A 15081-nucleotide genomic window follows, 5' to 3' on the forward strand; every position below is an offset into this window, starting at 1 on the left:
GGCTCAGCTGGATTAAATTGGTTCTCTAGTGTGTAGGGCAGACCCCTGTGCTAACAGGCCAGGGGAAGAACTTCAGTGGCTTCTGCCATTGACTGTGTCAGCTTACCTTTACTAGGGCACAGCAATGGCTGCCACCAATGTCTCAGTCCCTGGGGAGGTCTCACCGCTCACCAAGATGCACCCAGAGCCTACTGAGTGAGTCTCTTTTCACCAAAGAACTGTGCACCTTTCTTCCTGGTGACTTTAGGTTGCTTTCTGAAACAGGTGAATTTGTGCATGGGCCCTTTAAGAGCAGGCTTTTTTTTCCCTTCCATCCAATGACTTTTCTTGGGGTATTCCCTGTTGTTAACAGCCAGCAAAGCCAGATATTATGACACTTGTCTTGGTTGTGCTGAGTCCAAAAGCTGCTTATTGTGGTAATGCTTCCCAACTCAGATCCCCCACTCCTCCAGGGAAAGCTTCATACCTGAAGGTTGCTCCCAGCCAGCTGTGAGCCACAGAGGTGGCTTTTTTCTCTCCAGAAAGGAATTTCTGCCTCTTCCACCTCAGTCAGGACTGTCCCTTGTTGTGGGGGTTCTTTTTATCCAGTTTTCAATTCTCTCTCAGGGGTAATTGTTCCAAGTGTACTTGTAAATTTGTTGTGTCCATGGTAGGACGTAAGTTCAGAGTCCATCTGTGCTACCATCTTGACACAGTCCCCCTGTTCTAACTTCTTAAACTGACAGCTTTGTTCCCCATTTTCCATGTGTAATAAAGAGCATGTTTACGGTAATAAATTCACCTCTAAGCATAGTTTTGGCTTCATGTCATAAATTTTGATATGTACTATTTTCATCATCATTACTTTCTAAATAATCCATGATCATGTTTTACTCTTTTTAGCCCAAGAGTTGTTTAAGAATCTCTTCTTTTCCCTCAAGAACCTGGATTTTGTTCTGGTTACATTCAGGTGTTTGTGTCAGTTTCTATTTTTATTGCCATGTGGTTAGAGAATGTCGCCTGTACCATTTTTACCTCAGGGATTAAATGAGGTCCCCTCAGCAGCCAAGGACTTTTGTTTTTTAATTCCCTAAGTATCTGACAAGAATGTGTGCTCTCTGTAGGGTCGAGAGGCCAAATGGAGAGAAGGGCCAAGCTCGGGCCCCATTGTCTCATTGCCTGGTCTAAGTTCTTCCTCTTGCTAGGTGCCTGTGGGCGCAACACTTGACCACTCTGAGCTCCAACTTCCTCACCTGTAAAATGCAGAGAGTACAAGTTCTACCTCCTAGAGTTGTCATTAGGATTAAATGAGCTTTGTAATAGCTGTTGGATCAGTCTTACTCCATTTTATTATTTAAATCCAGTATATCAGTGGTTCTCAACAAAATGATTTTTCGATACTACCACCCTACATATAACTGCATAAGTCAGGATCTCTTGGGGTAGGATGCTTTTTCAAAATCTTTTGATTTTGAAGATAGATAGAAAGATAGATAATAGGTGTAAGTTTAGCTATAGATTTACAAGTATAGGTACAGGTAGAGACACTTAGGACCCGTAGATGTAAATATGGATATAGACATGGGTGTAGATATAGATGTATAGGACCAATAGAAACAGGGATGGATAGACAGACAGAAAGATAGAGAGAGAGACAGAAGATATAGGTAGGATCTATGGATATCAGTGTCAATATTCTCAGATCACCTCTTATTCTTCATTTGGAGGAACTGTGATGAGCCACTGGTACTGATGCAAATGAAGTGTGTCCCTGCCCCTGTGAGACGTGTCGAAGGGGGAAAAAATAAGCTTGAGGACCACTATCGACAGTCTTCTTTTTGTTTCTCTATTTGACTATCAACGATTGAGAATGTTGTGTTACAGTACCTCCCACTACAGTTGTGACGTTTTGTTGCCTTCTTGTGTTCCTAACAATTTTCGTATCTGTGTTTGCCTGATATAACTCTCTTTGTTTTCTCTGAGAGTCTTTTTCTTTTGAGAAGAAGTTTCCTTATTTTGCAAGTCAAACCTTTAGTCAGCTGTCTGTCATCTTGTTTTGTTCCTTCTGGATTTCTGTGACTTTTTTTGTTTCCTCACTTTTCCATTCATACCTGATCCATCTCTAATTTCCAAGTTTTCTTTTTATCTATATTTGGACTTTTATATTCATGTTATTAGCAATTATTTTAAAATTATAGTCTTCTTCCCCAGGAACAAGTTTTTATATCTGCATTTAGTTTGGCTACCTCATTAACGATAATTATTTGGGTTTAACTATATCTTCTTAGTTGTCTTTCTCCCTGATAGTTTTTGATTTCCCTGCTTTTGTTCATTTTTTGGTCAGGCTCATAACTGCAGTACATTCTGTCACCTTGCATGTATGAGAATGCATTTCCTTTGAAGTATCATATAAATGACAACTTGATTGTAAATCAAAATATATATCATAACCTTTTTCTTTCAAAACTGAAGCAATCGTTCCACTCTGTTCCAACAGTTAATATTATAAAAAAGTTGAAGTTCAACCTGATTCTTTATCCTTGTAGGTTACACACGCTTTTCTTTCTAAATGCCTTTTATATTTTTTTCTTTATTTTTAAAATTAAAAAGCCCTCTAGGATATGTTGCAGTGGAAATCTCTTTTCATTAATTAGATCTGGGACTTTACAACAATTTCAGTCTGGACCTCAAGTCTTTCTTAAGCTTAGGAAAGGTATCTGCTTTCTTAAATTATTTCTTCTCCTTTAATTTCACATGTCTTCTCTCTCTCTAGGATTCTTTTTCTTTTTTTTTTTTTTAAAGATTTTATTTTTTCCTTTTTCTCCCCAAAGCCCCCCGGTACATAGTTGTATATTCTTTGTCGTGGGTCCTTCTAGTTGTGGCATGTCTCTCTAGGATTCTTGATATATGCATATTGAGTTCTTTTTTCATCTATCTTCCATGTCACTTGTCATTTCTCTCATTCTTGTAATCTCTTTATCCTTTTTCTGTGGATTTTGGGAGAATTTCCCAAATTTAATCTCCGCTTCGCTGTTCAATTTCTACAGATTCCAGCTGCCAGGTACTAGGGTTTCTCATCTCTTTGTAGCCTTTATTGATCTCAGATCTTTCATTTGGCATGTCTTCCTCCTATGATTTCACAGATGTAATACTAGATTTAATCTTGTGACAACCACGATGGAAAATCTTCTGAGATTTTTGCCTGTTCTTTGTTGTAGCTCACATGAAAATAATTGCTTTGATTTCTCAGAGTGCTCTCCTGCCTTAGAACTTTGGAATCTTTTCTGATATCCTGTGGTTTTATTATGCGCTTATCCGTGGAGAGAGATGGCTGCATATGTCCAGGACTGGAAGTTGAAATAGGTTCTGTGAGAGATTGCGGGGATTCTGCTCCACATGTGTCAGGCCAGATGGGAGGATGGAAAAGTTGAGGTTTGTTTTGCTCCATTGATAGGAGAAGCTTGAGATGATGGTGGTAACCAAAAGAAACGTTGTCTTCATGAATTTCCTTTTGCTCTGGCAGCCAGAAGCTAGCTGGGGCCATGACATTTAGGCTCAGCCATCTGGGTCACATGTAAATCTGAGTGCTTTGTGCAAAAGACTCTCCAGTGCCCATGACCAATAGCATCACATGGACTTTCTGGAAGCACTGATGGACCCCAGCTATGCCTCCCTGTGGCTCCTTGACTGGTTCCAACTGCAGCTCTTACTACAGTGGAGACGTAGCCTGGCTTTCTATAACCTCCACCTCCCTTCTGATGTGTCAGTCAGCAGCCATTTCAGGGGCCCTAAGACTGCGGAGGGGCAGCATGCAGAGTGGCCATACCACTCCCTTCCCCCACTTCCACAAGACAGTGATGATGAACAGGGCTATGCTCATAGCTGCAGGTCAAGTTGGTGCTGTCTTTACTCTCATCCATCTGCAGCACATCAAGCAGAAGATAGACCTTTATCTTCTGATAGACAGGCTGCCAAGAGCCCCAGCATCCTGTGGCCAGGCAGGTTTCCCCAGTTTGTGTGTTATTGGTTGGGTGGCAATATGTCCTGCTTTGCCTGGGACATTCCCAGCTTTCACTTGGTTGTCCATGTTAACTATTAATAACATGGCCCTTTCACTCTCCAAAGTGTCCTAGTGTGAACAATAAATTATGTGATGCCTCTGGTTATCGGTCATTTCACAGGGGATCTGGGAAAGGCCAGTTACTCTCAGATGATCACATCACCCTCCTCCCCGGAAGCTGGAGCCATTTTTTTATTTTATCAGATTGATGTCAGCTTTCCAAGTAAACCACCAGTCAGTTTGGTAATGGCCGTTCTCCCCATCCCTGTGGATCAAGACGTCTTTAGAAGCTTTGTCCTCTCCGGGCAGGTTATTTAATCATCGTGAACCTCTCTTTCTTGATCTATTAACTGGGGACACTGAACTCTTGCCATGCCAACCTCCCATTGACCATAGATCAAGATAAGATCATGGAGGTGAAAGCCTTCTGTAAACTTTACACTGTAAAGTGCAGTAAAAATGCGAGGCATCCTTTCAGGAAGACCTGGGATGTGGAAAGAATGGCTGTGAGGGGTATGGGCAGCCCCTCCTCCCTGGCCAGGATTTTATCTGCTGGGCCCTACTGCTGGACTCACTGTCTTTCTCTCCTCCCTGCCCCTTATCTCGGCAGGAGAATCGCTGCCCTTGGCCACCTCCAATCAAGTTCTCATAAAGTTCAGTGCCAAAGGCCAAGCACCAGCCAGAGGCTTCCACTTTGTCTACCAAGGTATGCAGGACGTGGACATGGGACGTGTGAAGACAGTGTCAATTCTTCAGTGACTCAGCAACCAAAGGAACGAGACCTTTGACCACTAGTCTGGGCATCATTCTTAGGGTGTTTGGAGACGTTTACTGGTTTGTGGGGCAGCTCCTAGAAATTCAGTTGAATTTTATATGTTCAGTTACCCGACTGACGATTCTTGGACCAAACTCCATGTTGAGTGATGGAGGAAATCAGACATGAAAAGTTAATTTCCCCTCCCCCCCCGACCATTGTCTGGTCCAGCGCTGATGGCATTGGGAAGACCAGCCCAGGCCTCTTACCTAGACTCCATCCCACAGAGCTTGATTTTGTCTGCAACGCCCAGTAAAGGTGTGGGAAAAACACAGGCTTGGGAGCAAGATGGACATGGATTTAAATTCGAGCTCTGCCACTTTCTAACTGGGCACCAACTACTCCACATTTTTGAGCCCCAGTTTGTTCACCTGTAAAAGGATGGTAATAATATTACCTCACTGATAGGATGAAAAGAGTTCAAAAGTTCTCGGCACCAAGCAGGTCGTCAACGTTCGTTCCCCTCCTTACTGGCCCTGAAAGGCAAAGTCTTGGAGCACCCCGGCTTTCACCTGCAGGCTCCAACTTCTCCCTGTCCAGGAGAATGTCCATTCTCCTAGGGCCCGTTCTCAGCATGGTCCTGTTCAGTCCGCTGCCCAGGATGAGCTGTGTTTTCCTGTGCATGGGTAATCCTGCCACGGGGGTGCCATCCCTGGGGCCTGAGTTAGAGTCCTGTGTGCTATCATGGGCAGGGGAAGAGATTCAGGTCATGGAGAGCAGGGCCCTGGGCAGGGCCTAAAGGCACATGGGGAGAAGAGGCCAAAGCCAGGGTGAAGGCACTGAAAGCAGGGGAAGAAGGGCCACTCCCCCTGTTAGGGGACATAGGACCCCAATGGGTGAGGGGCATCACTGGCAAGGCAAAGAACACAACTAGGCCTGAAGCCTGGGCCCGGGCGCTCACACTGCCTTCCATGGTTTCCAGAAGTTATGCTGCAACATTGTGTGTCCAAGTGTCTTTCAGTTAGATGAACATCATTCTAGAAAGCCCCTGCCCCTTCCCTAAGGGAAAGTGCCCAACGCCTCTCAGGATCCTATCCAGACTGTCTCAGTTTCAGTCTTGTTGTCAGTCCATCCCCGGGTCAGTTTCTAGAGGGGCGAGGCCTGCCCATCAGTGCCCTTGTCCTCTGCAGCGGTTCCCCGAACCAGCGCCACGCAGTGCAGCTCTGTGCCGGAACCCCGCTATGGCAAGAGGCTGGGCAGTGACTTCTCTGTGGGGGCCGTCGTCCGCTTCGAATGCAACTCCGGCTATGCCCTGCAGGGGTCCCCAGAGATTGAGTGCCTCCCTGTTCCTGGGGCCTTGGCCCAGTGGAATGTCTCAGCACCGACGTGTGTGGGTGAGTACCCAGACAACCAAGACCTGAGGAGGGGGTGGCCAGGAGATAGTCCTTTCTCCCTGGGGGAGCCAGCAAGACCCAGCAGCTGCCCCAAGACACACAGCAGCCCCTGCTCACCAGCATGACTTAAGCAGGGTGTCCCATTCCAGCCAAATCCTTACTCCTGAGGGTTGGGTATAAAGAAAGCAAGGCGGAGGAATTGGGGTTGCTAGGGGTGGCGGGGGCGGGGAAGTGTGTGAAGGGAGGAGCACAGGTCCAGGTCCCTGAGGAGGACTGTATGGGGTGGAGTCACTCGAGGAGGTAAGACTGGGACCCTACAGGAGAAGCCGGCAGGGGGAGGTGCCTGTTTGGGGAGGCTTCCGTGGGGGACCCACAAAGACCAGAGCTGCCTCCTCCTAGTGCCATGTGGAGGCAACCTCACGGAGCGCAGGGGCACCATCCTGTCCCCCGGCTTCCCGGAGCCCTACCTCAACAGCCTCAACTGCGTGTGGAAGATCATGGTCCCCGAGGGCGCTGGCATCCAGGTAGGGGCACAGAGACATTCTGGTCAGGGGGACGGCCAGGAGGAGACATAAAGGCCCTGTCCCTGCCCCTCAGGCCGAGTGTGGAGGTGCGGCCCACAAGCAGAAAGGCACAGCAGCTCTCAGCCCAGGAGCTTCAGGGGGCGAGAGGAGAGAGCTGGTGACTCAGGAAGGAGGCTGGGTGGGCACTGGCTTGGGCCATCAGGGAAGGCCAGAAGGAAGCAGTGGGTCTGGGGCCAGCCTACAAAATGGGGGAGGATTCAAAGACGTTTTTCAAATGGCTTGAGGGGTTCTTTGCTTAAGACTGAGGGGGATAGAAGAAAGGACACTGCGGGTAAAGGAAGGAGTGAACTGACAGCACCGACGAAGCATCGAGGAGCACCAAGCACACACCTCCAGTGTCACACCTGCAGCCTGGACCCTAGCAGTGGAATTGGGGCCATAACTGGTGCCCAGTGGTCAGAGCCAAGTGGAGAAGGCCCCAGAACTGTGCAGTGGCATGGAAGAGGGTCCACAGCTGGCAAGGCCAGTAGAGAGGCAGCAAGCAAGGACTGGAGGAGGACACGTCTGGCCAGGAGCGGGTTTCTAGCTCATTGCTGTAGGATGTCTGATGCAAATAAGACAGGAAAGTGGGGAAACCCAAGGAATGTTCAGGGATCAAGGAGAAGGCCAGTCGGACTGAAGTAGTCCCACTTCCTGGAACTTCCTCTCCCCATTCCCTGCCTTACAGAGTACCCCACTGCCTTATAAGCATTCATCTCACATCTGTCTCCTTCACTGGACAATGAGCTCCTTGCAGACAGGGACCCCATCTTACCTTTATCAGCAGGGCCTAGCACAGTGTCAGCCGGAGTAGATGCTCAATAATTGAATTAATTATGTGAAGGGAGGAGGGGGAGGGAGGGAGGGAGGGAGGGACACAGGCTGTCTAACCAATAATTCAATCCCCCTGCCCTCCCAGATTCAAGTCATTAGTTTTGTCACAGAGCAGAACTGGGACTCCCTCGAAGTGTTCGACGGTGCGGACAACACTGTGACCATGCTGGGGAGCTTCTCAGGTGAGGTGGGACATCCAGGACCCCGACCCAGAGGGCAGTAGTGGACTTTATTATTATTGTTATCATTATTATTATTGAGATATAATTCGCATAACCATAAAATTCACCACTTTAAAGTGTACAATTTAGTGAATGTTAGTATATTCACAAGGTGCTACAACCATCACCATTATGTAATCCCAGAACATTTTCATCACCCCGCAAAGAAACCAGGTGCCATTTGTACTCCCACCCCATCGCCTACACCCCCATTCTCCAGCAACCACTAACCTACTTCCCATCTCTATGGATTTGCTTGTTAGGGACGTTTCATATAAATGCAGTCCTACAGCGTGTGGCCGTCTGTGTCTGGCTTCTCCCGTTCCACGTGTTTTCATGGGTCACCTTGTTGTAGTGCGTATTAGCACCTCATCAATGGAGGGACCACATTTCCTTCATCCATTCATCAGCTGATGGACACTCGGTTGTTTCCACTTGTTGGCTAATTATGAGTAATGTGACTATGAACATTCACGTACAAGTTTCTATGGGGACATGTGTGTTCAGTTCTCTTGGGTATATACCTAGGAGTGGAATTTCTTAGGTCCTATGGTAACCCTATACATAACCTTTTGGGGGAGCTGACAAACTGTTTTCCAAAGTGGCTGCACTGTTTTCCATTCCAGCGGTAGATTTCTGAGAGTGTGGTGTATGTTTTTGCCCAATGACCAGGGCAATTTTCTGGGTCTTTTAGGCCCCAGAATTCCATGTTGCCAAGATAAAAAACGAGTCAGTTGCCCCAGATAAACTGCCTACGCTGCCTAGATTGCCCAGATAATTACACATGTCAGAGTCATTTTGAAGATGGCTGCAAGGGAGCCAAACTCGTAGGCCACCCGAGGAACTTGCCCTACTGCTGGCGTGTGGCTCTGACACTGCTCATTGTGCAGGAAGTTGTTGGAGGTCTCCCTTCCCTCGACCACTGGAGACCCAGCACTCTGTCCAGTGCTAATTTGTCATTTAGTGAGTTTGACATCTGGGGCATTAGGATCAGCATGTCAGCAGGTAGCAGAAGCAAGAGAAAGGCGGGGCGAGGGGAGATTGGGAGCCAGGGACGCAAAGCCTGAGTGGTCCCTGTCTCCTTGCCCTAGGAACAACTGTGCCTGCCCTTCTGAACAGCACCTCCAACCAGCTCTACCTTCATTTCTACTCAGACATCAGCGTGTCAGCAGCCGGCTTCCACCTGGAGTACAAAAGTGAGAACCCAAAGTCTCAGCTGTGTTCAGGGATCAGTGTGGGAACTCACAGATACTGAGCACCCACGATGAGCAGGGATATACTGGGGCTGCATTTTCTCCATCCCACGTGAGCCTTCTCACAGACCTAGATGTGGATAGTAAAGCTCAGAGAAGGTCTGAAACCTTCTCAAGACTGCACAGCCAGTAAATTGGAGGAGCCAGAATTCTCACCTGAGTGTGTGTTACTCAAAAACATGTGTGCTTCCTCTGTGTCCACACCAGGAATGGGAAGGGGGCCTGCCCATTGGCCTAGGCTTAGTATATAATTCGGGATATAAGAAAATAGAAGTGCTCTCCTCCTCCTTTCCTAAAAACTAGCCTCTCCAACCCTGGTTCTGTGATGCAATTGTCTTTGGAAATGTGGGAAGGCATGGTTGGCTTGACCCTCTTTGACAGCATGGGCCTGTGCAGATGGAAAGCCTCATTGGTGCTAGAGGCCTGACAGGGTCAGCATTGGATCTTATGCAGATGCTCAACTGGTCTCCAAAACAAATGAGCTTTATTCAGGTGGTTGGGAGAGGATTAGCTGGATCCCAGGATGCTCGTGACCTGAAAGAACTGAAGTAGGAACACCTCGTAGGAAAGACCTGGGACAGCTTGAGGCGAAGACTCTTAGGAGTCGAGAATAGGACAGAGACCTCAGAGACCTTCCCCACAGACCTCTAAGGCTCCTGGTGGAGTGAAGCATCCCAGGTTTCTTGAGTAACTCACATTTTCCTGTTACCCTCTTTTTTCTGTTCTCTCTAATTTTGTTTCCTTATCCAATATTTTAATTTGAGTCTTTAAACATTCCCTAGAATCTTCTCTTTTCTTTCTTCTTCCAAAGAATACTTCCTTCTTAAATCTCTTTGTCATTCTACTGCCTCATTCCCAGGAAAAATTCACTTCTTCTCAATTTTTTTTTTTTTTTTGATTCACAGGAACTGGTAGTTTTCTCAGTAGCTGATGTTTATCATGCACTGTCCTCTCGTGGTGGGAAGAGCTAGGGTAAAACAAAGGTCTCCATTAGTATTTGGAGACTGAAATTCCTAGGAGCCAAGACCCTGTAGTATATTTTTGCTTTGTAGATAATCTAGGTAGAGGGCACAGAAAGGGAGAATTAACTGCTATTGTAGAGGCAAATGGCTTTGAAGGGTACTGAAAAGTCCTGTCTATGGCCATGACTCACATTTAATGTTTACTTGATTGAAATGGAAATGGAACAATATCCTTTCAAAAGTAAATATCTTCCTTTGTTGTAAGCATGGTTTAAATAAAATCAAGCTGTGCAAGGTAAGAGAAATTGGAATGGACTTTTCTCTGTCTCCCTCCTTCTTTATCTTTCTGGTCTCACTTCTCTCCTCATTCCATTTTTTCTGCCACCACACTCTTTTGCTCTTACTTTCTCTCATGTTCTCTCTACCCCTCTTTCTCCTTCTATCACTATCTTTCCAGGAAGTAGGTCTCAGGTTACTCAATTGTGATCACCACATTATATACTGAGTTGCAATCTACTTGGAGTGCAGAGAGGAGTGGGGAGAAAGAGACAAGATGACAGCCAAGATAAATTATTTCAAATTCAGTTTGATAATTGTTTTAATCTTGTCCTTGGGGTCTTTTGTCCAAGCTGCTGAGATTTGTGGACACAGGCCCAAACAGGTTTCATTTCCAAGCATCACATTCACTTCTTAAAAGCACATGTATGACAGGAATTGCCAGGGAAGGGCATTAGGGAACTTTTTGGAGTGACAGAGATGTTGTGTAGTTTCCATAGGGGTTTGGGTTATACAGGTGTATGCATTTCTCAAAACTCTGCAAATGTACGCTTAGGATTTGTGCATTTCATTGTATGTAAATTTCCCTCAGAAGGAAAAAAAAGGAGCTCATGGAGTTACTCATGCACATATAGACTCTCAGCTCGGAATGTGGAAAGAGGATTCATTAGCTGCTGCTAAGGCAGATGGCACTGGTGGTTGGTAGCCTAGGCTGGCCAGCCCTTCTGGTTCCCTTTCCACAAGCACCTGGCTCCCTGCAGGCACTGCAGACTCCTGGGTTTCCCAGGAAGCCTGCGTCTCCCAAGGGATCTGGAATCTACCAGGAGGGCTATCTACCAGGAGATATCTACCAGGAATCTAATAAGAGGGCTAAGGCTGCCATCTCTCTAACTCTCTGGGCCATGCAGGCCCAACCACACACTGTGGTCAGACCCAACCTCAAAGTCTGTTAGCCCATATTCCCTCCTCTCCTTTCCACCATCTTTGGTGAAAGAAGACCACTTTGGAGTAGGCAGAGAACTCAGTTTACAGCTACCCCTCTGCTTGTCATGATTCTTCCAGCCCTCGTCCCTGGAGAGATGTACTCCAAGTCCTGTCCATCAATACACAAGGCCTTATGTAGTGCATCTTAAGCACCCACACCTACAGATGGGCTCCTGCAGGACACAGGAGCCATGTAAAGGCCACAGTCAGGAGATGCTACTCTCCCATTTGCTGTGCTCATCAGCCAGTAAGGGATTCAAAGTGGACAAAGACGATTTCAGGAGAGGAGGTGTGGAGAGCAGGGCCGGAGTCAGACCTGAGCCCATGTGGCCTTAGAGTTTGGCCTCTAGAGCTGGTGTCAAACTGGGCTTGATTTGGATCCCAGCTTGGTGGCTCTCTAAGGGCACATCTCTGGGCCTCTCAGCCTGTGTCCTCACCTGTGAGATGAGATGCTAAGACCTGCTTCAAGGGGGTGAGATGCTGTGTGTGACACACCTACCCCAGCCTTGCTCATGGGAAATGCTCAGCGAGTGCTGCTCCCGTGATGATGGGATGGTGAGCAGGGAGCGGGAGGAAGAGCAAGAGGAAGGTTAAGACGGATGCCCCAGCAAAGCACAGTGTACAAGGCTGGGTGTATGAAAAGGACTAAGTGAATGTGGGCTGGATTAGAAGAGTCAAGAAAGGAGAGTGAAGGAGCATTTGAGGAGCTCAGGGACCAGGCCAAGATGGTGAAGGTCCTAAAATGTCAGGGTGAGAAGGTGAGATTCCATGTAATAGGTGATGGGGACCCTCTTCAAACTGCCGGGCGAGAAAGTCTCATGATTCAAGGAGAGACATTAAGAAACATGAATTGCCTGTGAGTACAGGATGGGCTGGGTCAGCAGTGGCTGAGGGCAGGGGATGAGAGGGAGGCTGTTGGGGGTCCGGCGGTGAGTGAGGGCCAGAGCTGGGAGGCTAATGGGGGTCCGGCAGTGAGTGGGGGCCAGAAGTGGCCTTGAGAGGCTTAGTGTGGGGAGCCCCCAGTATTGCTCTCAGAAAGGAGCTGGCCTGACCTTAAAAACAAGAGAAATAGGCAGCAGAGTGTCATCTGGACAGTCTGTCCCAGAGAATGGGACTCTCTGGGCCCCTGAGCATCCCTGAGATGCCCCTCTATGAAAACCACTCCCCTTCCTTCTTGCCTTTCGTTTGCCTCTCTCCCAGTTCCTGAGCCTGCAGGAATTGTCTTCTGAGGGCAAGTAAAATGGAGGGCAGTCGGAGGCGAGAGTGATGTGGGAGGAGCTCATGCAGAGGGATCTGGGGGCCTAGAGTCGGGGCCAGGCCAGCTCCCTTCTCTCCTACTCCAAAGTCCTTCACTGAGCCCAGGGACGGAGGGGAGCCAGAGTTCCCAGATGATACTCACCTGCCCCAAGGAGCCTCCGTGCCGTGTAGGTAGTCTGATATTCTCTGTGCGCTGTGAGTGAAAAGGGTTGGGAAGCACTAGCCTGGAGGCCGGGAGGAGAGAAAGCTTAATTTGGAGGCAGCCTCTCCCTGCCAGCATCCCCCTGAGCCTACGTCACACTGACCTGCCGGGCTTGTCCATTCTCGATTCCTTCTGTCTCCATCTTGTCTAGCGGTGGGCCTGAGCAGTTGTCCAGAACCCGCCGTGCCCAGTAACGGGGTGAAGACGGGCGAGCGCTACCTGGTGAATGACGTGGTCTCTTTCCAGTGTGAGCCGGGATATGCCCTCCAGGTACCTCTCCATGACACCCAGGGAAGGACACAGGTGTCCCCTGAGATGGGATTGGCCAGCCTTGCACCAGCAGAGCTGCAGTCACCAAAGAACAGAGAGAAGCGCCCCCACCACCACCACCCCTTTCCCCTGGGACCATTATCCCCTCCTGGAGCTGTTCATGCAAAAGACAAACTTTGCTGACTTCAGTGATTTGGCACAAGCCAGCTTCCAATGTGTTCCTGCTAAGTTTCGGTTTGATTAGACTGTAGGAAAATTTAATCTTCCTTTGAAGGCCATGAGGGAATCTAGTAATTAAAGGATTCTCACAAGGAACCATTAGTAATGAGAATTCTTTAATAATGGCTCTTAATAAGCATCCTTCCCCAAAATCTCTCTCTCTCTGCCTCGCCCCCCCCCCCCCCCCATCCCACAGTGGATCTATGTATCTGTTCCTTAACACAAGGCCCCTGAAGGAGCCCCCGGTTCTGGGTTGCACACACACTTGCGCCGTGGGGGCGCTAGCCCATCCCTGTTCCTGCTTCCTCCAGGGCCACGCCCACATCTCCTGCATGCCGGGGACGGTGCGGCGATGGAACTACCCTCCTCCGCTCTGCATCGGTAAGACAGCCCGGCCTTCTCAGCTCCTACAAATCCATTTTCTACCGGGGATTTGAGCTCAGTGACGTATCGTTGGGGTCAAGTTCAAATCAAGAGACAGTTTGGTATTGAAGGCGGTAGTTTTAGGCTGCTGTTTTTGTAAGCTTGAACTCCCACTCAAGGCTGTCAGGACTTGGAAACTTTCATCCACCAAATGAAAAATGGCGGGAGGCTTGCCCATTGGAAAACGTTATGATGACCATTCTGATTCCAGATAGTTAACAAAGACCCAAATGCAACCTCTGGGCACTTTGGGCCTTCCTCTGTGACTTGTCATGGGACCGACAGATGACATCCACTCAGAGAAATGCCCCATGGGTTGCAGGTGAAAAAAGACTTAGCTGGTTTGGTGGTTTGGTTTTATACCCTGTGCTAAGCAATGACGAAGAGATCACTGGATACAAGAAAAGACAGGTCTCCACCCTCAGAAGCTTCCAGTCAGGTTGGGGCAGGAGAAACTAACATTTATTGAGTGTCTGCTACGTGCATTTATTGTCCACTCCGTGCATTTATTGAGTGTCTAGTGTGTGCATTTATTGAGTGTCTACTGTGTACAAGGCATGGAGCTACGTGTTTCCTCACAGCAGCTCTTTATGAGAGTTATCATTTTTGCAAACAGGAAAACTAGGACTTTTAGGATTAAAAATGTCAGAATCAGGAGTGGAAACCTAGGTTTCTCTGATGCCCAGCCAACCACAAACTGCAAATCAAGGCTGACCTTGGGACAAGAAGCAAGTGAGTTGAAGGCCTGTCACTTGGGCATAAAGGCACTTTCCTTCTATGATTTCACCAGGGGGCAAGGCCTGCTTGTCTGCCAAGTAGGTCAGAAATGTGGCTGGTCAGCCCAGGGCACTCTCCTCCATTGTGCATTACGAAGGCCTTGCCCAGGAAACCACCCGTAGTAACAGCAGCTGCCGTTAATAGGGTAGCTATTGAGGGTTTACTGTGTGTGCCAGCCCTTGTTTCAAGTGAAGCACCATCCTTTCTGTCATAACCTCAAAACAACCCTGTGACATAGGTGCTGTTGTTAGCTCCATGTTACAGTTAGAGGAAACTGAGGTTTGGAGGAATTTAGAACTTGCCCAAAATCACACAGGAAGTGGAAACGTTGGGCTTGTGCCCCAAGCAGTCAATGTCGAGTGCTCAGACACTGTTCTGTTCAGATCCATTGCTCTCTCCCCAGAAAGTGTTTGCCTAGACACTGCAGATCCCTCCCCACTGCTCCTTTCTCTGGGCTTCCACGACTGGCTAACCCCTTTCTGCTCTCACAACCTTTTCCTAATAAGATGTAGAGGAAAACTGTTGATGTCAACTGACCAGGCTGTAGTCATGCACAGCCCTGTATCCTCAGATGACTCTAAAATCACCTCGATTGGAGCTTCTGATGCCCCAGGCCCTCGCGCTTGGCTCTCCATGGAATGCTAACCACAGTC

General features: G+C 48.1%; 1 protein-coding gene across 4 annotated transcripts in view; it reads left to right on the top strand.

Moving 5' to 3' along the window:
* CSMD2 (CUB and Sushi multiple domains 2) overlaps nt 1-15081 on the top strand; it is a 592849-nt gene that overhangs the window by 479113 nt on the left and 98655 nt on the right. For all 4 annotated transcript variants that reach the window (XM_070594988.1, XM_070594992.1, XM_070595001.1 and 1 more), the window contains 7 exons: nt 4650-4745; nt 5984-6187; nt 6587-6711; nt 7670-7766; nt 8897-9001; nt 12891-13009; nt 13540-13609. In XM_070594988.1, the coding sequence (XP_070451089.1) occupies nt 4650-4745; nt 5984-6187; nt 6587-6711; nt 7670-7766; nt 8897-9001; nt 12891-13009; nt 13540-13609 (816 nt within the window). The remainder of the gene's footprint in view (nt 1-4649; nt 4746-5983; nt 6188-6586; nt 6712-7669; nt 7767-8896; nt 9002-12890; nt 13010-13539; nt 13610-15081) is intronic.

The sequence above is a fragment of the Equus przewalskii genome, chromosome 2 (assembly GCF_037783145.1).
Source record: "Equus przewalskii isolate Varuska chromosome 2, EquPr2, whole genome shotgun sequence".
Taxonomy (NCBI): domain Eukaryota; kingdom Metazoa; phylum Chordata; class Mammalia; order Perissodactyla; family Equidae; genus Equus; species Equus przewalskii.